Here is a 23112-nt window from a genome sequence, read left to right on the forward strand (position 1 = left end):
TAGTATACCGGAACACGCGAATGCAGAGCTCCGCAAACAAATCGATAAATCTGAAACATGCCCTCCATTAGCTAATGTTCAATTTCCACCGCCTATATATCACAATGATAAGAGAATTTTCGATATAATTCCACGGCTCTTGTGTCGTATATTGTGTCATATATCTCGAGACAGGTACCATAAAAATGTGAAATATGTGCTGGCTCACGATTGTCATCGTTGAAAGATAGTTTCCTATGAAATACCATATAGCCTCGATTATTTCTGTTCGTTAATAAATTTCCTTACAAATGACGCGACTCCTCTGGACGCGGGATATAAGTTTTGGTCGTTCGATATCCCGCAATTGTGACCGAGGATTATTGCCGTGCCGGGTTCTTGATGGCGATATTTTTCTCCGCGGTACCAAGGGCTCTCTCGGCCCAAAGATCTCGGTAGCACAAACCGTTTACCACGTGTCTCGTTAATAACACCCTCAGCCACTCGAAGCCGTCTCGATCTTTCTGGATATCGTTCCGTTTCGAAACGTTACATTCTTCTTTCGGGGTGGAGAAATTACTGAAACCTTCGGGAAGTACATTTTTCTTGCGGCACCGAGCTATTTGTCTCGACCTTTCAAATATCCCAACCACGAAGAAACTGAAATTCTTCGAACGTTCAATTTGCGTTCGATATTCGCCATTTTTTGTAATATTTGCCCTCCGCGGAAATAATATTAAGGGTAGTATCGCTAAATAATTCAGTGACATCACTCAGGAAATATGTTGCCTAAAAATATTTTTCGAAGGCAATATTTCTGACAAGGTGTCTTTAAATTTGTATGAAGGAACTGATGATATGAAAATATTTTGTGTATTTTGGAAATGGGTTGAATTTATTGAAATTTTGTTTGGGTGAACTAGGTTAAATTATACTACATTAGGTTATGTTAGATTAAGGTTAGGTTAGATTAGATTAAAGTTAGGTTAGGTTAGATTAGATTAAGGTTTGGTTAGATTAGATTAAAGTTAGGTTAGGTTAGATTAGATTAAGGTTAGGTTAGATTAGATTACAGTTATGTTAGGTTAGGTTAGATTAAGGTTAGCTTAGATTAGATTAAAGTTAGGTTAGCTTAGATTGAGGTTAGGTTGGATAAGGTTAAGGTTAGGGCAGGTTAGATTAGATTATGGTTAGGTTTGGTTAGATTACATTATGGTTTGGTTAGATAAATTTGGGTTATATTATAGTAGGCTATGTCACATTAAGTTAGGTCAAATTAGAGTATACAACTTCAGGTTAGGCACGATTAGATTATACCTTTTTAGGTTAGATTGAATTATGTTATACTGCATAAGGTTAGATTGAGTTAGATCATATTATACGAGGTTAGGTTAGATTAGACTTTATGGCATTAGGTTAGGTTGAATTATGTTATACTGCATAAGGTTAGATTGAGTTAGATCATATTATACGAGGTTAGGTTAGATTAGACTTTATGGCATTCGGTTAGGTTGAATTATGTTATACTGCATAAGGTTAGATTGAGTTAGATCATATTATACGAGGTTAGGTTAGATTAGACTTTATGGCATTAGGTTAGGTTGAATTATGTTATACTGCATCAGGTTAGATTGGATTAGGTTTTGTTATATTGTGTTATGTTAAATTAGACATTACTACATCTGGTTAGGTTAAATTCCTGTGCCACTACTGTGCAATATTTGCTGCTGAAGTTTGCTGCAACAGCAGTGTGAACGTGTGCAAGGCAATATATGCAGAGCCTATTGTATTCAATATCGAACATTATTTCGTCTATAAATTCGCCTGTCGCTCCTCGGGCGTGGATACAACTCGTTCCAGTATAGGGGATGTAGCATGATCTCCTTGTTCGAATCTTCTTTCATGCGCGTCGTGTTAGTAGGGAACCCACAAAGTTCGAAAATAAACAGAAGGAGGAAATAAATAATTTCCATGACGCTGACCATACTGAATCCGATAATCAAACCGCATAATCCACCTGCGTCACCTGTAAAACGGTGTTTTGTGGTAATTATCACTCCTTGTTAAAAAATTTCGAATCGAATAAGTCTTCTAATATTGAGTATCAACAATATGAATCTTCGAGTAACTCATGAACCTTTTATGTCAGAAAACGGACGTTTGGAAACTCACTTATGTATTCGTACCAACGGTATGTTTCGTCCTGCTTCATATATAGGCTTTCCATTTCCGAGAAGTACACATTCAGAACACTTTCATCCGTCACGTTTATTCCAGGGCTATAACATTTGAGATACGATTTAGTCCAATTACTTAATTCATGAATTCACTCGAGCAAAGTGCAGTAATCTTACAGTAATGGCGTCTCGGTGTAACCACGTGGTATGGAGTGTGCGCTGGTTGTCAGCATGTAGGATACGTCGTTACATTCGGGATAACAATTGCACTTCAATGTTGACGCACCGTTGGGAATTAACTCGAGTATTTCTTTATCGTGATTTGGTATAAGATCCATATTTCTGCCTGCAATCGACAACGTCCGTAAAATTTGAAACAATTTAAATTATTTACACGGTACGTATAGAACATAGAATAAATAATATGGAACTGTATTATAAAAATTAAATAGAAATATTATAATTAAATAATTTCGTATCGAATTTCGTATATATTTCTATAGGAAAACAAAAAATAATAGCTTACCAACTTGTTTCATCAAGCAGTGTATGTCTTCGACGCTGCACGTTCTTTCAGACTCTGAACAACCGATGAAAAGAAAGCATCAGAATTTATGAAATTGACGAAAATAAACGGGGAAAGTTGAACTTTTCGATTATCAAAATTTATGGAGGAGGTAGAGCTTTAACTGAACGGTGCGGTCCTCTTTAACGTTTTAAAGTGATTCGCAGTGGAAGCTCGTTAGGAAGCTCGCGAAAAGGAAGTAAGAGCTGCAAAGTCCTCTCGTGGAAGATTGTTTTCTTCCAAAAACTCGTCGTTTTGACGATGAGTAGGAAAATATGATACTTAATGCATTTGTAAGATACGAAAATAATGAGCCCTTTTAACTAGCACCAAACGATGTTGCCACTGATAAAGAGAAACAGTTCATTTCAATGAGAAAAAGACAGGCACACCTATCATTTCATTACCGCAAAAAACATTATACCAAAAGAAAATATTTATAAAAAAACAAATTGCAATAATACTGTCAATTTTTTGAACGAGTTAATCAGACACAAAATTTCAAATGAATTACAAAAGTAGAGGCAAAAATTATAGATGTGTATAATAATTAAGAAATAACCTAACCTTCCGTAGAACCAAATCGTGGATAGAAAAAAGGTCTGCACTTGCACTTCTTCCATATGTCACGCATTTTGCAAGAAGTTATACATTCGCTGTAACTGTAAGAGTCGTCAAAAGTACTTTGCTCGTCACTAAAAATACATCCACGCTTTTCGATTGGATACGCTCGTATAGTGTCCGTGCTTTCCATTACGACACTATATAATTCTACGTTATGCCGTGTCAATGGACTAACTAGGACTTCGAAAACACCACCACTGTATGGATCAGGATAACTGGCCGAATTAAATATCATCACCTGAAAAGAATCAGATAAACGCAAATTATTTATACATTTTTGGGGCGATATGAATTACCACGCGCTGGAACTCTACGGATCGAATTACCAAGCGCTGAAATTCTATGGATCGTATTACTACGCACCGAATTACCACGCGTCGAGTTCCCACGCACCAAATTTCCACGCGTAGAATTACCACGCGCCGAATTACCACGCGTCGTATCTCCACGCGCCGAATTACCACGCGTTGGAATTCTACGGGTTGAATTACCACGCGCTGGAACTCCACGGATCGAATTACCACGCGCTGGAACTCCACGGATCAAATTACCACGCGCTGGAACTCCACGGATCGAATTACCACGCGCTGGAACTCCACGGATCGAATTACCACGCGCAGGAACTCCACGGATCGAATTACCACGCGCTGGAACTCCACGGATCGAATTACCACGCGCTGAAATTCTATGGATCGTATTACTACGCACCGAATTACCACGCGTCGAGTTCCCACGCACCAAATTTCCACGCGTAGAATTACCACGCGCCGAATTACCACGCGTTGAATCTCCACGCGCCGAATTACCACGCGTCGAATCTCCACGCGCCGAATTACCACGCGTTGGAATTCTACGGGTTGAATTACCACGCGCTGGAACTCCACGGATCGAATTACCACGCGCTGGAACTCCACGGATCGAATTACCACGCGCTGGAACTCCACGGATCGAATTACAACGCGCTGGAACTCCACGGATCGAATTACCACGCGCTGGAACTCCACGGATCGAATTACCACGCGCTGAAATTCTATGGATCGTATTACTACGCACCGAATTACCACGCGTCGAGTTCCCACGCACCAAATTTCCACGCGTAGAATTACCACGCGCCGAATTACCACGCGTCGAATCTCCACGCGCCGAATTACCACGCGTTGGAATTCTACGGGTTGAATTACCACGCGCTGGAACTCCACGGATCGAATTGCCAAGCGCTGAAATTCTATGAATCGTATTACTACGCACCGAATTACCACGCGTCGAGTTCCCACGCACAAAATTTCCACGCGTAGAATTACCACGCGCCGAATTACCACGCGTCGAATCTCCACGCGCCGAATTACCACGCGTTGGAATTCTACGGGTTGAATTACAACACGTTGGAACTCTACGTGCCGAATTACCAGGAATGTAATCACTACGCGATGAAACTGCATTCGTCGAACCACCGTACGTGGAATTACCACATGTCCTTTGATCAACAACAGTGTACAAAAAAAGTACCGCAACATGTTTAATCCTCTCAAAAGCTAAAAAGCGTATTTTAAATCGATGAGATTTTTTCGTGGCGCATTCACGCGCACCTGAAATGTGGTTCATTTTGTTTTCAGAAGAAGAGCAATGTTACCTTTGATCAAAAACGCGATTACGAGTGGCTGCTGGAACTCGTTTCAGTTTATTTCGCGTGCAAATTTATATATATGCTTGTAAGTAGAACATGCATGAAAGAACACGTTTTCTTCTTCGTATTCTGGTACATTTCAACCCCGCGCCGTTACACATTGAACCGTCGGTTAACAAGTACGGTGCAATTTAAAAATTGTACTGTTCTTGTGACCGCGTGTAATTGTAATTGTGTGCATCAAAAGAAAATTGTATAATAATATAATTATAATGCGTGACAAAGAAAGGTGACCTCGTTTCACGGCCATTCAACGAGAGCGGTAGTTCTTTTATAATTATATGTGCAAGATATTACGCTTGTTATGAAATTGTTAACGCATTTCATACTTGTCTGAAGTTTTCATAACGCGGTTTATTTTTTTAATATATTAATAAAGCATCTTTCTTTTTCTCAATGAACAGCAAAGTGGTTCTGGATAACAATTCAATCTTTTCTCTTACAAAGCCTACATCGCAAAGTAAAATTGTAATTAACATTTCTACTATAACGAACGTAGAACCGTCTACAATAAAAGAAACGTCTGTTTAACGTTGTAAGAGGTCACTGCGTTATGTTCGCGTTTTCCCGAGGGAAAAAGACCTGCATCGCGCTTGCTAATGACTCTCGCCAGTTTTTTGCCGACGGACATCTGTGCTAAAAACTGGATAACCGTTGATGACCGAGCGGGATGAAACCAAAGCGATTAGTGACGGGTAATCGTACTTTGAAAGGTACCGAATTAACAAGCTAGCATAACCGGAAAGCATAATAATTAATAACTTGATTACCTTCCAGCCAATGATGGGCAATATAGTATAAGCATAATCATCGTAATTCGGTCTTATCGAAACGGATAAACCAGATTGCCTGCCTACGTTCCTAACGATGTAAGTTTCTGGCATACTCGTTCGATTGTCGGACCTGTCAAAACATTCTTATTGCAAAATCAAGTATAGTAACATCTTTTGAAAGCTCACTTTGCTCTGTCCTCGGGACGTCCTCGATAATTGAAGGTGCAGCAGAAGCCACTAGTAGTTTTGGTGAGTACAAATAGTTCCGAACAGCTCTTGTAGGTGTCCTGAATCTTGCAACGCACGAACATTTCGGAACATGAGGGCGTCAACTGAAATATTTTGTTTAAGTGAAATTACTCAGGTTTCAATTTTGATGGACTTACACTTTCCATTAGGTCGGTGACATCGTAATTGTTATTAAAAAACTCCGACAATAATTTCTGCAGCGTGGTGTAATCTGCGTCAGCCATGACCAGCGACTCATACAAATCGCCTAACGAGAGGACGTGATTGAAAATCTCGTCTATTGATAAAGTGGAGATGTTGGCGTTGTACCTGCACAAAAGTTTAAGAACATAGGAAATTCGTAGTTGCATCGTAATTTGATATTGAAATGAAATTGTACTTAAGATTGCTAACTTTAATAATATCAAATAATACCAATAAATAATAATTGATAATGAACTACCAAATAATACTAACTAGTTCTAAATAATACAAAAAAAATAATTAAATATACAATTCCAAATATTAAGCTATTCAAAGAACTATAATCTCAAAACTGCTAAAAGTCCATAAAAGTTAAAAATAAGTCTTTCGAATATTTTCTATGAATTTCTACTGACAATTGCCTGTACGAAGAGGGTGATCATAAGTGCATATCTATATAGATTATCACGGCCATTAGATACGCTAGAAAGTAATGATCCATCGCTAGAAAGTAATTATCCATCTCTCGAACATTAAAGCTCCTGGCGAAATTGCTCGATACTAATCGCGTGAGTTAGTTGTTAAATCGACACTCTGGAATCAATAACAATGTTCCAGTCGGATTCTCATGCACGTGGAACGGTAATTAACACGTTCATTGTGATCATCAAAGCGATTAGGTGGTGGCACGTGTGACAACAGCGCATGTACGATTCTTGAACGAGATCACGCTTTTCACGTGCAATTATTGAAATCATCCTGTAATTGTCATACTGCGTAGTCCTTTCACGGTCTACTATTTCACTCTCGACTTTCACGCGCCGATTCAACATTTTGCATAAATAGAAGCGACGAACATAATTGCATCACTTTGCAGAATTTTTGAATTCGTAGCTGAATTTTTTAAACGCACTCTCTAGGAGATTTTTAAAAATTTACTTCGCAGCAGAATTTTTTTAATCCACTCTGCAGGAGAATATTTTCAATTTCGCAGTAGAATTTTTAAACTTTTCTGCCTTTAGTAGGCTTTAATAATATGCTGAATTTTCAATAGCGCAATTTGTTTTCTGTACACATTTACAGACTGCGATGGTTTTAACAAAAATACAATTTTGAAAAGTAAAATGTTCTACAAATTTGTTGATACGAAAAGGATGTGTAACAAGTTTACATTTGTTTCGTGTTAATTGTAAATACTCACATTTGCGTCGCGAGTTTCATGGCGGCTCGACGACTTATTCTGTTGACGGAACAAATAGCGACGCCTGAAAACATAGGAATTTAGAGCTCGTTGGTTAGATTCGATCCCCGCCGCGGTTTAACTCGTAAAATTTATCTAACCGGGGCCGACCGGATGCTTAATTAAATTTAACTAACCGCGCCACGGCTTAATTGCAACCAAGGGCTCGAAATAAAGAGAATTTTTCACCCGTCGTGTAGTTTACTTTCCACGGAATTTATCGACCGTTTCTTGTTTAGTCTCCTGTGCAATGCGTTGTGAACATCGAGGATTTTTGGAATGTTAAGATTTGTGAGTTACGACATTGCAATTTTTGGAATTTTGAGCGTAGGAATCTGGAGACGATGAGAATTCGGGTCGTGGAGAATTTGGGGCGGTGAGAATTCGGGACGTGAAGAATTTGGGACGTGAGGAATTCGGATCGTTGAGAATTCGGGACGTGAGGAATTCGGGTTGTTGAGAATTTGGAACGTGTGAGGAGTTCGGGACATGAGGAATTCGGGACGTTAGGAATTCGGGACGTGAAGAATTCAGGGCGCTGAGAATTGGGGACATGAGGAATTCGAGACGTTGAGAATTCAGGACGTGTGAGGAATTCGAGGCGTTAGGAATTCGAAACATGAGGAATTCGGGACGTTAGGAATTCGGGACGTGTGAGGAATTCGGGTCGTTGAGAATTCGGGACGTGAAGAATTTGTGATGTGAGGTATTCGGATCGTTGAGAATTCGGGACGTGAGGAATTCGGGTTGTTGAGAATTTGGAACGTGTGAGGAGTTCGGGACATGAGGAATTCGGGACGTTAGGAATTCGGGACGTGAAGAATTCGGGGCGCTGAGAATTGGGGACGTGAGGAATTCGAGTCGTTGAGAATTCGGGACGTGTGAGGAATTCGGGACGTTTGGAATTCGGGACGTGAGGAATTCGGAGCGTGAGGAATTCGGGACGTAAAGAATTCGGAACGTGTGAGGAACTCGAGACGTTAGGAATTCTGGTCGTGAGGTATTCGTGTCATTGAGAATTCGGAACATTAGGAATTCGGGTCGTGAAGAATTCGATATGCGCCAAATTAGAAGTGCAGAAGCGTATTACAAATTCCATTAATAATTCTTCTCCGAGGTATTGACGTAACATGAAATGTTATCTCTGTGTCAAGGATAAAAAATGTACACCACCCACCTCGCAATCTAATGAAAATCTTACGGTCATTTTTCTACGGCTATATAATTACCGGGGTAGCGTAAATCACTATACATGTGGCTAGCTTTGACTTGCGACGTTGCTATCGGCGTATTAGCGTATGCCACATAGGTAGAGTACATGGAATAGAATATATGCAATAAAATTATGGTGTATCCGCAAAACCGTAGGACTCTGAAAACAACGAAAGAAAAGCGATTAATGATATACTGCTGTCGAATAAAAAGGTACTCGAATTCGCTTTTTAATGAACGCGCAACGCGTACCGGCGTCGTTAAGCACATCCAATCGCAACGCAAGCTCTCATAAAAGAAAAAATGATGCTTGAAACGACCGTAAAAGGAGTCCGGCAGTTTTTTCCCGGGGCAAATGAGAGAGCCGTTTATTACCGATTTCCTGTTATAAAACTGACACGACGGGTCGTTTTATATTTAATCATGGCCACGCGGTGACGCATCGTCTCGCGTCTTGAACGTTTCGCAAAAATTTATTGCGCCCTACTGTCGTTTCTTCTCGCGTTTCTAGACCCATTTGTAAGTGTTCTTAATTTTAATCCGCCATAAACCTTGTCTTTCTTATCGGCAGATTCGCGGAACAACACGTTTTTATAGCCGAGGCTGAAGCGTAAGATTTGCTCGTAAGATTCGTCTTGATATACGACCGTGTGTTTTTGAGCTTGCGAAGAGAAACGTGCTTAGAGGAATTTTCTTCGAGCTTTACTCGCGAGAAAGAATGTACCTTGCCAGGGACATAAACTCGAATTATCTGGTGAGACTATAAATGCAATCGATTTGAGAGAAATTGATATTTAATTGATTATATGAAGTGGAAGGACAATGTGACTGTTAAAGAATGCTTAGAAAATGAAGATGTTTGGTGGAATTTATGGTTTGGTTAGTTAATACTACTTGTCTGATCATTTTGGGATTTGGACACATTCTAGTTGTCTGACCAGATGGACTAATAGCAATTTTATTTGATTTCTCACTGTCAATGTGAACTGATCACTCAAGTTCAACTTTCCTGAGGGGATTATACTTATTCTACTTGTCTGATCACTCAAGGTCCACTTAAAGTTATCATACTTATTCTACTTGTCTGATCACTCAAGGTCCACTTAAAGTTATCATACTTATTCTACTTGTCTGATCACTCAAGGTCCACTTAATGTTAACATACTTATTTTACTTGTCTGACCACCCCAGTTTTACTTGTGTGAAGAGATCATACTTATTTTACTTGTCTGACCACCCCAGTTCTCCTTGTCTGAAGAGATCACACTTATTCTACTTGTCTGACCACCCCAGTTCTAGTTGCCTGAAGAGATCGTACTTATTCCACTTGTCTGATCATTCAAGATACATTTTAAGTTATCATACTTATTCTACTCGTCTGACCACCCCAGTTCTAGTTGCCTGAAGAAATCATACTCATTCTACTTGTCTGACCACCCCAGTTCTACTTGCCTGAAGAGATCATACCTATTCTACTTGTCTGACCACCTCAGTCCTTGCCTGAAGAAATCATACTTATTCTACTTGTCTGACTACCCCAGCTCCACTTACCTGAAACTATCATGCTTATTCTACTCGTCTGACCACCCCAGTTCTTGCCTAAAAAATCATGCTTATTCTACTTGTCTGACCAAACATGAATTAATACTACTTTCACTCGTTTGTTCACTCCAGTTACCCTTGTCTAGTCATTTAATGTTTTTTACCTATTCTACTTGTCTGATCATGTTGATATCACTTGCCTAACGATCAAAGAATTTACTAATCAGATGCTACAAATACCTTGCATACCATTTTCCTCGGTTCATATACTTCATGCCTTGCAAACTGCTATACTCGCAGTAGAGTATCCAGTATTTTATTAATATTTTAAAGAAGCCTGATTTTGCACGGCGTTTGCGTGTAATTGGTGGAATCGATTCATCTGAAATAGCGAGCGGTGCTCGCTGATGCGCGTTCCTGCCACGCACTTCATCGTTCCCTGGACCGAGTAAAATCCCTGCCATTTACCTGATGCGTAAAAGCTTGGAATCTGAAAACCACGCTGCGTTAATTAGCTGCTAATTTCCGTATTAATGTGTGAGATAAACTGATGAGCAAACTTCTGTTATGTTACATTGGCAAAGTAAAATTCGTAATTTAATTAATTCTGACAATAATATATTTGAGAATCGGAGAAACTTTTCTTAATTTTTTTCAGAGAATTTTTAATAAATTATTCTTTAATAAATTTTAAAATATTCTGGAGAACAATTAGAAGATTGCTAAAAGTACGAATGGGATTAAAACACCGATCTGTGCCTTCTGTGTGAACTACACGAGATATCCTTTCACGGCGAGGATCACAAAACGTATGAGCTCTATCCTGCATGACAAAACGATTTTACGTGAAAAATATCGCGTATCTTGTGTCGTTCGGTTACCAATTCAACCTCGCTTATCTGAAGCACGGTCGGCTGGCTGTTATTGCTGGAAAGTTGAGGGTTCCGCCATAATACAATATCAATCTTCCATCTACATTTTTATTACCTTGTTGTAATGAGACTTCCTGTGTATTCGCTGCGAAACCACCGGTACAGAATTCTATCAAACTTGCGTTAGAATATTAAAGTGTTCTCAGTGCATGTGCAATAAAAATCGAATGCGATAAATTTCAAGAACAACTTTCTTCTTTCGGATATCTGATCATACTTGCAAAATTAGTTGATAAAAAATGACACTTATAAATATACTACATATTTATATATTTACTGTAAAACTTGCATTAAGATATATTTGTTACAATATAATTACATTATGATATACTTATTATAATATAGATTATATATCTAGTCCATACTTAGACTATACACAATTGATTCAACTTTCTGATCTTTTCATCATCAGATCAATTCGGCGCGTAGTAATTCGACACGTGCAAATTCGGCGCGTGACAATTCGGCACGTGGTAATTCGACGCATGGTAACTTCACCCGTAAAATTCCATAGCGAGGTAATTCGATCCGTAGAATTCCAGCGCGTGGTAATTCGATCAGTGGAGTTCCAGCGCGTGGTAATTCGATGCGTGGAGTTCCAGCGCGTGGTAATTCGATACATGGTAATTCAACCCGTAGAATTCCAGCACGTGGTAATTTGATCCGTAGAATTCCAGCGCGCGATAATTCGATCCGTAGAGTTCCAGCGTGTGGTAATTCGATGCGTTGTAATTTGATCCGTAGAATTTCAACGCGCGGTAATTCGATTCGTAGAGTTCCAGCGCGTGGTAATTCGATGCGTGGAGTTCCAGCGCGTGGTAATTCGATACATGGTAATTCAACCCGTAGAATTCCAGCACGTGGTAATTTGATACATAGAATTCCAGCGCGCGGTAATTCGATCCGTAGAGTTCCAGCGCGTGGTAATTCGATGCGTAGTAATTTGATCCGTAGAATTTCAACGCGTGGTAATTCGATTCGTAGAGTTCCAGCGCGTTGTAATTCGATACGTGGTAATTCGATCCGTAGAGTTCCAGCGCGTGGTAAATCGATGCGTGCAATTACCACACAAGATCTAACGAAAACGTTCCGATGAAGTACCTCAAAGCAAACCCTTCGTGTCCTTGAACTTAACCTACACCAAGGTCATAAAACTTCAAGACTTGATCGAGTGTCAGCATCGTGACCAAAATGATCCAGCTCGTTGTCTCGTTCCGGGTTAATCGTTAATCCGACCCCGGTATCTCACGCTCCATCGTTCGAAACTCATCACGACGTGTTGCGTACGTGTGCCGTTATGAAAACGCGTGGCTCGTTGGCTGACATGAATACATTAGCAACAGAAGGGCACGTAGAAACGTTAACTGCATCCTTGCTGCCTTGACATGGGTCAAGAACAAACTACTCCATGCAAATTGAATCAACCTCGCATAATAGTGCCTTCCGAAACACCGACTCATTCAAAATCCATCTTCAAACATTTTTCAACTCTAATTCTGAATAATATTTTCAATATTCAGTTGTTCATTGTTAATAGATGTTCAATGTCAATATTTAATTATTCGTAGTTAATGAATAGTTGTTCAGCAGTTGTTCAATGCAAGTCAGATGTTCATTAATCAATATTCATTAATCAATTGTTCAATGCCATTCGGATGTTTATTGTCAACATTCAGTTAGTTTTCTATACAGTAAGATGTTTGTAGAATGTCCAACAAGTGTGGTTTTTGTATTAAAAGAAAATTCAGAAAGGAGATTCTGTGCAGGTTGGAACATAACCTAACTTTTTATTTGTCAGTGGCTCCCCCAAACTGTAAAACTTTATTTACAAAATGGCCGTCTTATACTTTGATTAGAAATCTCGTCCTAATTGCACATGTGGGTTTCTAACCGTATTTCTGTGCACGTTAAGACAGTATTTTCTTCGAAAGCGTAGTAACGGAAATTCGAGACGACGCAAGAACGCGGTACAGTAATTTAATTTATCGGCGATCGTTGGCAGTGTCGCTACCGTTCATTTCCATTTGGCGAAATGACTTGACGGAGACAAGATAGGCTGGCGAGTTTCCCGTACACGGCTACGGAAACCCGTTAATTCGCGTAACAGAAGGACGCAACGAAAATTAGAATCGTAACGATTTTATTGCACCGTTGCGACGGCCAACGGGTTTCCCGGTGCGTTTTAACAGTTTGCCTTTTAAATTCACCCGTTTAAACGAGAGTTGTTTTTACTTTTTTCCCCGGCCACGGGTAACGAGCAGGTATAAAAATTTATCCACGATACGAATTTAATGACCCTGGCTCGCGGTGTACCGTTGAAAATTGAATGCAACTGATACTACGGAACCCGATCCATTCGATAACTTCGCCTCCGTGTTTACCGTAACAATGCATTCCACGGAAAAAATGCCGAAGAACATCGATTTCCTGTTTCGGAATAATACTGCAACAGTTGTACTGGGTTTAATGAATTTTTATTCAAAAAATTCTTTAATATTCAATACTTAAATTTTTGGTATTTATTACGGTTGTTCCTTTCGTCAAGTTTAATCGTATCCATTCTGTCCTTTAATTTGGGGAATGTTGCAATATTGTTTAGCTCTTGGGAGTATAACATAGAGTCGCGTTTGTAATATACACCACAGTTCAAATATAAAAAAAAAAATAAAAGCATATTTTTCCCACAGCTGCGTTTCGGAAACGAATAACCACGCATTGAATTACCATGCGCTGGAACTCTACGGATCGAATTACCACGCGCTGGAACGCTACGGATCGAATTACCACGTGCTGGAATTCTACGGATCGAATCACCAAGTATCGAATTACCATGCGCTGGAACTCCACGAATCGAATTACCACGCGCTGGAATTCTACGGGTCGAATTACCATGTATCGAATTACCACGCGCTGGAACTCCACGGATCGAATTACCACGCGCTGAAACTCTGCGGATCGAATTACCACGCGCTGGAATTCTACGGATTGAATTACCACGTATGGAATTACCATGCGCTGGAACTCCACGAATCGAATTACCACGCGCTGGAATTCTACGGATCGAATTTCCACGCATCGAATTACCACGCATCGAATTACTACGCGCCGAATTTCCATGCGTCAAATTTTCACGCGTCGAATTACCACGCGTCGAATTATTACGCGCCGAATTACCACGCGCCGAATTTCCATGCGTCAAATTACCACGCGCTGGAATTCTACGGATCAAATTACCACGCATCGAATTACCACGCGCTGGATCTCTACGGATCGAATTACCACGCGCTGGAATTCTATGGATCGAATTTTCACGCGTCGAATTACCACGCGCCGAATTTCCACGCGTTGAATTACCACATGTCAAATTGCCACCTACCGAATTACCACGCGCCAGATTGCCACGCATGGTAGTGTTGCACCACTCAGATTGACGCAACTGTAAAAAAAGTCATGGGTTAAGAGGTTAAGGGAAATTGGAAGATTTTCTTTTGGGAAGGAAATCTATTTGAACCGACCAACAATTAAGGGATGTCAGTATCTATTTCCCCAAGGCTCTGAAGCCTTTGAGCCGGTCGATAATTCACTCGAATAGATCGCTGGTTCACACTGAATTTCATCTTTGTCCGTATCTCGGGCACGAGTTGATCCTCTCGAAACCTCAAGCACGTTCCAATGATCGAGTTTCATAACAATACTGCCAGATAATGCCGGTCGAAAGTTACAACGACGTGTCGACGATATAAAGGTACAAATAACTCAGGACCCTTCGATTTGTGACAGATATTTTGATAACAATACATGTTAGATATAAACATAGTTATACATATCTTAATACTAATTATTATTACTTATTAAATTCTTAACTACATGTTACTACTACACATATTATGATGCTTATACATATTAATTCCAATATTTCCTCTGTGAACCTAATTAAAATTATAAACAGGAATACTTCCGTTTCAAGTATGAATGCTAATTATTTCGTGAGGGGATTTCACGTAATTAATCAGTGAAAAGGATCATTTCGAATGGCCAATGTAATTTTATTCCGTTCTCTAATGAGCAACTAAAAATTACAAATTACAGTATCTCGATCAAAGAACCGTATACCTAGAAAGCGCATCAAAACCTCGTTTATCGTAATTATTGCATATATTCAACAAATGCTTTGATACAATTTTCTCTGAAACAGCTACCTTTGCAATTTACGACAGTATAACGTTTTTAGACTGCGATCAATATTTCTGTAGAAGTACAAACATTTCGATCGTAATTAATTTAATTTCTACCGAATGTTTAAATTCGTGCAATCTACTCGGCAGCATTTTTCGTCGTGACGTTTAGCGAGATCCTCTTTAATGCTTTAAGTTAACCTGTGGCAAAGTCTCGTTAGAAAACTCGCAAGCTCTTGGTGCAGTATGGATTCCCTCGCAGATTGCTGGATCTTCCTTTGCTAAATCCTGCGGGAAAGAAACGCAGAGGATCGCTAATTTCTCTGGGGATGAGCTTTTTTCTCGTTCTTCCTCGTAAGCAAAAGAGAAAATACGAGGCAATTTGTTAATCCACGTTATTGAATTGTTCCGTCATATTTGTTGCCGCGAAATAAGAGAAGATTACAGTATATGTGCGTATTTAACAATGAAATAACGTGCTAGTATCCGCGATATCGATTGTCGGGCGATTTAGGCTTCACGTTAGAATACAATTCGCCCCAATAAATCGACTGTATGGGCGACTGCCAATGCTTGACTTGTTTTTTGTTACTGTCGGACGAAGTAGGCCCCTTCACAAGCTCCAGCACGAAAAGCCCGATGAAGTAGACAAACTCCACGATCGCAATCAGACTAAAACCGACGAAAATGCCCCAAATACCGCTTGCATCCCCTGCCAACAGAAATTTCATTTTAATGCCAAAACTCGGGCTATTAATCATTTCTCTATTGCTTAAATCACGGACTGTAACCTTATAAATTACCTCTACTCTGAAAAGGCTAACGATCGAAAACTCTTCAAATTGAAAGTGGATTCTGGTAAAAACCCGATGTACTTGAATTTCCTTTACAAAAGAGAAACATCAAAATTCGAAAAAAATCAGAAACTAAAATATATTTGACAAATGTTATAAAATTTCACGTAAGTAGAAACAAGAAATAAAGTAATCTGTCGAATATGACTGGAACATTTTGTAACTCGGAGCTCAAACGTAGAAATGAGGGTCAGTACCAAGTTAGATTTCAGTTCGGTAAATTCCCCTGGAAGTTTTAACACGATTCAATCTATTCGAACCCGAACGAAATGACCGGTGAATGCGGCTCGATTTAGAAGAGCACGGTGAAAATCTGACGGGATAAACTGGAAGAAACGGGGGGTGGATTATGAAACGCAGAAGGATCTCGTTGTGTAACGAAGGATTCGTGGCATGAACTTTCTTCATCGCCGAGTAATCTGTTGCCTCGGGGCTGTCGGAATAAAGGAACATCTCGATCCATTGTGTTAGGTACGTGCACATATACTCTTGGCACGAGTTACAAGCTCTGTAATGCACCCTGAATAAAGGAGTTACATTTTTCGCGGGGTAAATCCACTTTCGTCTTGCAACTTCGCGATACACGACCGCTTCTACAACTTTCTACCGGCGTAATATGAATAATATCTTTACGTGCTTAACAGCATTTTGCATGCATTAATCTAATGGAAACTGCGCTGAATGTAAATAGGGGATTAAGCTGTTCTTCGCTCTGCTGAAAGCTAATTAATTGTAAAATGCATTCTCTCTGCTCGCTGATTCTTCGTTGTCTTCATTGAAATCACGGGTTTCCTTTTTTGAGACATTTCTAGAACCTGGAGACGTAGAAACCTTCAGGTACGTCTAAATATAAAGAGAAGTACAAAATGTAGCTTCGGAACTACGAAGTCTGAGGTACAGGACTTTGAAGACATATGTGGAGGACATATGTGTACATATGCTACACATGTGAAGAGTACAAGCATCTCTGATTATAAAAATTTCAAAATGCAAACATCAGATGGTCCACATTTTTGCATCTAGAGATCCACAAAGTAAAAATGAAAGAATTTAAAGTTTTCTATGTGTCGCAATAATTTTGATGATTAGAGTAAAACGTGTCATACGTGACGCACGGTACAGTTCACGTATGACAAACCAGACTCATATTTTCACCACAACTGAACTTTACGTTCAATTCTAATTATAGTCTGTATAATGAAGGATCACCAAAGGCAAAATATGCATAACATTTCAACTTTTGTTGCCTTAAGATGTTACGCCTATTGCAGCAACTATTAGCTGGCTGTGAATGATGCAGCTGTCCAGTTAGGATCGTAGGTTAGGATCTAGAACAAGCTGCAATTTTAAAATATATAGAGGTGACTCTTAATTTTAAGATATGTAGATGTAACTCTTAATTTTAGGATATGTAGATGTATCTCTTAATTTTAGGATATGTAGATGTAACTCTTAATTTTAAGATATGTAGATGTAACTCTTAATTTTAACATATGTAGATGTAGCTCTTAATTTTAACATATGTATATGTAGCTCTTAATTTTAACGTATGTAGATGTAATTCTTAATTTTAACATATGTATATGTAACTCTTAATTTTAACATATATATATGTAACTCTTAATTTTAACATATGCATATGTAACTCTTAATTGTAACATATGTATATGTAACTCTTAATTGTAACATATGTAGATGTAGCTCTTAATTTTAACATATGTAGATGTAGCTCTTAATTTTAACATATGTATATGTAGCTCTTAATTTTAACGTATGTAGATGTAATTCTTAATTTTAACATATATATATGTAACTCTTAATTTTAACATATATATATGTAACTCTTTTTTCTTTAAGAAATGTAACAGATATCTTAGTTCATGGCAAAAAATAATAATTCTTAACCAAGACGATCTTACTAGAAATAGATGGTAATTTTGACGTGGTGAAACACCAACTAATGGTTATTATAACGTTCCATGCACAGTAATTTCCAGCATGATAATCAATATATCGCCACAAAACTTCTTGTCAGTTAATTTTACTCACCCAACAGCTCGTACCATCGATAAATCACGTCTTGTCTCAACCTCATGGTGCCGAAGCTATTAAAATATATCGTCAGCATACCTTGGTCCTCGATCTTGACACCCTTCCTTCGAATTTCGAAACATGATCAGAAGATTGATAAAACCTATATTAAATATCCTGGAAGCGTGTACCCACAGTAATTTGGCAGATTGTCGATTAGACTCCACCAGATCTGACTCGGTCATTCTTGCGTTGTAGCTGATGTCGTTGCACTCTGGGTAACACGTGTAGCAGTGCATGATTGTCTCGTTGTCGTAGTTCGCATCTTGGTATACGTTCTCGTGTGGTACCACGGAGAACCATTTGGCTAGAATTTTGTGATCACAAAATTTAAGAATTTTGTCTGAACCACAGAACTATAGGAACAATAATTTGATAGCTAATTATTGTATAAATTGTATGATTGCTGTACTCACATTTGTGCTCTGTCAAACAGGGTATGTCTTCTATGTTGCACACCCTTCGACCTTCTGAAAATTCAAAAATATAAATAAGAATATAATACAGAATAATATTCATACAGTAAAAGAATTTTATAAAATTCTTTTTAACTCCTTAAAATAACCCTCAAAAAAAAGAAATGTATCTATCTACATCTAACAAAGAAATATATTCCTGCAATTTCTTGGGTTTAATTTCGTACGATCCACTTTAACGGTTCAAGTCCCATCGGGAGCTTCCGAAAGCATGCTATTTAGCCAGATCTTGTAGCATAGAATCTCGGGAGAGTAAGGCTGCAGAATCGTTAATGCCTTCTGTTAGTCTATGTACTGTAAGTGGTTTTGTCGTCCTGCGAAAGTGAAAGCAGAGAGCAGAAGACACATATTGTGGACGTCTTCTTTGATGTATTTAAGTGCTTGCGTTTGTAAACGTTGACTGAAGTACAGGACAATGTTTGCTTTTGAAGTATTGCAGAACATTGACCTGGAACTCTATAGATAGGATTACCACGCGCTGGAACTCTATGAATTTAATTACCACGCACCGAATTACCACGCGTTGGAATTCTACGGATCGAATTACCACGCGCTGGAACTCCACGGATCGAATTACCACGCGCTGGAATTCTATGGATCGAATTACCACGCGCTGGAACTCTACGGATCGAATTACCACGCGCTGGAACTCTACGGATCGAATTACCACGCGTTGGAATCCTACGGGTCGAATTACCACGTATCGAATTACCACGCGCTGGAACTCCACGGATCGAATTACCACGCGCTGGAACTCCACGGATCGAATTACCACGCGCTCGAATTCTATGGATCGAATTACCATGCACTGGAACTCCACGGATCGAATTACCACGCGCTGGAACTCCACGGATCGAATTACCACGCGCTGGAATCCTACGGGTCGAATTACCACGCGCTGGAACTCCACGGATCGAATTACCACGCGCTGGAACTCCACGGATCGAATTACCACGCTCTGGAATTCTGTGGATCAAATTACCACGCATCGAATTACCACGCGCCAAATATCCAAGCGTCGAATTACCACGCGCCGAATATCCAAGCGTCAAATTACTATGCGTCGAATTTCCGACGCGTTGAATTTTCTACGCATCGAATTTCTACGCGCTGAATTCCCACGCGTTGAATTCCTACGCGCCAAATCCTTACGCACTAAATTTTTACGCGTCAAATTCCTCACGCGTTGAATTTTCCCAAGCGTCCAAATTCTCAAACACTCTAAACATTTCCCAACTTTCCAAATTCCCAACTCTTCAAATCCCCAAATTCCCAACTGCTCAAATCCCCAAACCTCAAAGCCCAAATCCCAAAACTCGTAAATCTTCCAGTTGCCCCGAAGAAATGCAAAGTATCGGAATAATAAAGCAATTTCCATCCACATATCAGCTACAATCGCATTGTCAGCAACTTATTGCGATAATAGGTGTATTAACATATCTAACCTCTATTAGGCAAGTAGAAAGGTATGCACTTGCAGATTTTCCACACGTCATCGATCCTACAATCAACGATACAGTCGCTGTAGGTGTAGAAAGGCCGTAAGAAGGTCATTTCATCCTCGAACACGCAATCTCGTTTGTCGAGCGGATACGATATAATACTCCTGGTGCTGTAAAACATGATCGCCTCTAGTTCCACGCTCCTGTGCGTTCGCGGAGACACGAGGACGTCGATGACACCGCCGCTGATCATGTCCGGATAATCGTACGGGCTGAAGATCGTCACCTGGCGAAGTGTTCGTCCTTTGAAACCCTCTCGCGAAAATGAAATTTCAATATTCATGAATAACGACGAGCTTGACGCGTTGAATGACCACCGCCGCGTTAAATATTCCCAACCCCCGGCCGTATTTACACACGCTCGACCCGACTACGGTAAATCTCGACTGTTCTCCCGAGGAAAAACTGCAATTTGCATAATGCACCGTCGTTTGTCTCGTATGATAATCGTAGTGAGCAACCAGCGAGAACGCGACCCTGCGATTAAACTGTCCGATTTTACATTCGGTTAGATTACTTCCGAGCCACGATGACGAGTTTTAGTGTCAGAAAACTGTCCGCCATATTGCTTTTTCTGTTACCGGCCATAGACATGAAAAGTTACGGACAATTTGTCTTGCAGGTTTTATGTTTAATTTTGATTGGAGTAAAACAGGGTTTATGGATATGAATTTTGTCAAGCAGACATTTCATGAAATTTTTGTATGATTATTGTATTAAAGAGTGAGAGATGTATTTAAGTGTATAACATATGTACACTTGCATGTGATCATGTGTATACATGTGTACATATGTGTGCAATACAATTTTTTTATACAAAAATTAAGCTTTCATGTAACAAGTATAACATGTATATGTATTTTGAAAATATATTGTGCAAGTATATTGCACAAATATAATATGTTTGATATAATATAGAGGGTGTCTCACAATTAATGTAAGAGCTGAAAAGGGGTGGTATTTAAGTGTACAATTTAATTTTCTTGCTGATACTGAAACTCGATAAAATTTAATGCACCAGAATTATTTCAGTAATTCATTGACTATACTTTGATCCCAAACCTCCCTTAAAACTCTCCACCCTTAAGAGTCTATACAGTACATTGCACCCAGTGGTATAATGATTAATATAAATTCTGCTTACCTTCCACCCAGTGGTTGGTAAAATGGAGTAAAAATAGTCATCGGGAAACGATTCCATCAGCACCGACAGTCCACCTTCCTCGGTCAAATTTTCCACCTTGATGGGGTCAGTTCTATGATCGACCTCGGTGTTTCTATCGAAGCAAAACACACAGGATGTACAAGTGCAACGCGAAAAAGAGATCGAACGGAAGAACCGTGAACAGCGTGCACGTGATGCTGTCATTATCCACGAAATAATTTGCAGCGAGCAAAACCGAGGGAAATGGAACGGCTACGAAACACGAAACGGTGAAATTTCGCATGCACGCGACCGTATGAACCTGGTGAAAAATGAATTTCGACCGACAGCTCGCAAGGTGTCGCGAGACGAGCCGAATAAATTATGCATTCCAGTTACGAAGGGAGAGGGAAACCTCGAAACTTACAGGAGCGTATCATCCCCTTTAGTAGCGTAATTGAAGATGCAACAGAATCCGTCTTGAGTCTTGCGGAACGCGAATATGTCTGAGCAGTTTCTCTCTTGACCGTTGAAACGACACCTCGATAAAATTGAGGAGCATTGCGGGGTCAGCTGAAATTGTACCATGCAAATTTTAGGTTGAAGTTACAGTGTATGTTTGCCAATTGGTGAATTTTTAACATGACTTGATTTTTAAATATTAGACTCTCAAGTTCTTAAATGCTTTTTAAGATAGCAAATTTGTAAAAGCAATTGCATTTGCTGATTTCCTAAGTAATGAGATTTCTAATAGCTCCAATTTTTAAATTCTTAATTTTTTGAATTTTCTAATTTCTACCTCCTTGTTTTCATCACTCTACAACTTCTTAAGTCCCCAACTTCTTAAATCCCCAACTTCCTAAATCCCTAATGTCCTCAATTCCAAACTCCTCTACTTTCTAACTCCCAACTTCCTAATTTCCAAAGTTCCTAAATCCCAACTTCTTAAGTCCCACCTTCCTAAATTTCTACTTCCTAAATCCCAATTTCCTAAATTCCGAAATCTCTACATCTCAAATGCCTAAATCCCAACTACCTAAATCCCAACTTCTTAAATCCCAACTTCCTAAATCCCAACTTCTTAAGCTCCACCTTCCTAAATTCCTACTTCCTAAATCCCAACTGCTTAAATCCCAACTTCCTAAACTCCAAAGTCCCTAAATCCCAACTAGCTAAATCCCAACTTCCTAAACTCCAAAGTTCCTAAATCCCAACTAGCTAAATCCCAACTTCCTAAATCCCAACTTCTTAAATTTCCACCTCCTAAATCCCAACTTCCTAAATTCCCACCTCCTAAATCCCAACTCCCTAAATTCCCAACTATCTGTAAACCCAATTTCTTGGATCCTCGGATTCCTAAATCCCAAAATTCCAAAAACTCCAAAAATTCCAAAATACCAAAAATTCCAAAATTCCAAAAATTCCAAAAATATCAGGAACTCTTACTAGCAATGAAATGATATGAAAACCGAATTACTCTGTTCAGGAAGCAAGAACTTACCCGTTTCATTACGTTCGTAATGTCGTAATAGCCATCGTAAAAATGCGAGAGTAGCTGATCGATTCGAAGTGGCTGAGATTGCGTTATAAATTCGGAATCGTAAAGTCCGCCCAATTGCAGAATCATGTTCAGAATCTCTTCGGAAGATAGTCGAGAAATATTCGAGTTGTATCTGCAAAAAACAAACAATATTCATATCAAACTCGAAA

At 39.4% G+C, this 23112-nt stretch overlaps 2 protein-coding genes across 2 annotated transcripts; both read right to left on the minus strand.

Moving 5' to 3' along the window:
* Positions 1-1003: 1003 nt before the first annotated feature.
* Positions 1004-6275, minus strand: LOC105662974 (pickpocket protein 28-like). The gene is made up of 7 exons (XM_076535659.1): positions 6189-6275; positions 5989-6134; positions 5800-5932; positions 3289-3583; positions 2334-2502; positions 2152-2291; positions 1004-2005 (listed from the first exon to the last, which is right to left on the minus strand). The coding sequence occupies exons 1-7, from the start codon at positions 6273-6275 to the stop codon at positions 1770-1772; spliced, it is 1206 nt and encodes a 401-aa protein (XP_076391774.1). The 3' UTR covers positions 1004-1769.
* An 8216-nt stretch (positions 6276-14491) lies between these two features.
* On the minus strand, positions 14492-23069 carry LOC100881719 (sodium channel protein Nach-like). Its single transcript, XM_076535660.1, has 9 exons — positions 22904-23069; positions 21830-21975; positions 21403-21535; positions 20202-20484; positions 18697-18750; positions 18416-18587; positions 18239-18345; positions 16387-16415; positions 14492-16219 (listed from the first exon to the last, which is right to left on the minus strand). Exons 1-9 carry the CDS (start codon positions 23027-23029, stop codon positions 15815-15817), a joined length of 1455 nt encoding a protein of 484 aa, XP_076391775.1. The 5' UTR covers positions 23030-23069; the 3' UTR covers positions 14492-15814.
* Positions 23070-23112: the final 43 nt, after the last annotated feature.

This window comes from Megachile rotundata, chromosome 9 (assembly GCF_050947335.1).
Source record: "Megachile rotundata isolate GNS110a chromosome 9, iyMegRotu1, whole genome shotgun sequence".
NCBI lineage: Eukaryota > Metazoa > Arthropoda > Insecta > Hymenoptera > Megachilidae > Megachile > Megachile rotundata.

What these genes read in the sequence shown, in the direction of transcription:
- LOC105662974 (XM_076535659.1), bottom strand. Translation starts at nt 6,275, where the DNA reads ATGGCTGACGCAGATTACACCACGCTGCAGAAATTATTGTCGGAGTTT. An exon ending in ACGATTTGGTTCTACGGAAG is followed by an intron (nt 2,503 to 3,288) that starts GTTAGGTTATTT and finishes TGTCGATTGCAG; the next exon opens with GCAGAAATATGGATCTTATA. An exon ending in TACACCGAGACGCCATTACT is followed by an intron (nt 2,292 to 2,333) that starts GTAAGATTACTG and finishes TCATGAATTAAG; the next exon opens with TAATTGGACTAAATCGTATC.
- LOC100881719 (XM_076535660.1), bottom strand. Translation starts at nt 23,029, where the DNA reads ATGATTCTGCAATTGGGCGGACTTTACGATTCCGAATTTATAACGCAA. An exon ending in CGACAATCTGCCAAATTACT is followed by an intron (nt 18,346 to 18,415) that starts GTGGGTACACGC and finishes CGAAATTCGAAG; the next exon opens with GAAGGGTGTCAAGATCGAGG. An exon ending in TCGATGGTACGAGCTGTTGG is followed by an intron (nt 16,416 to 18,238) that starts GTGAGTAAAATT and finishes TAAAACTTCCAG; the next exon opens with GGGAATTTACCGAACTGAAA.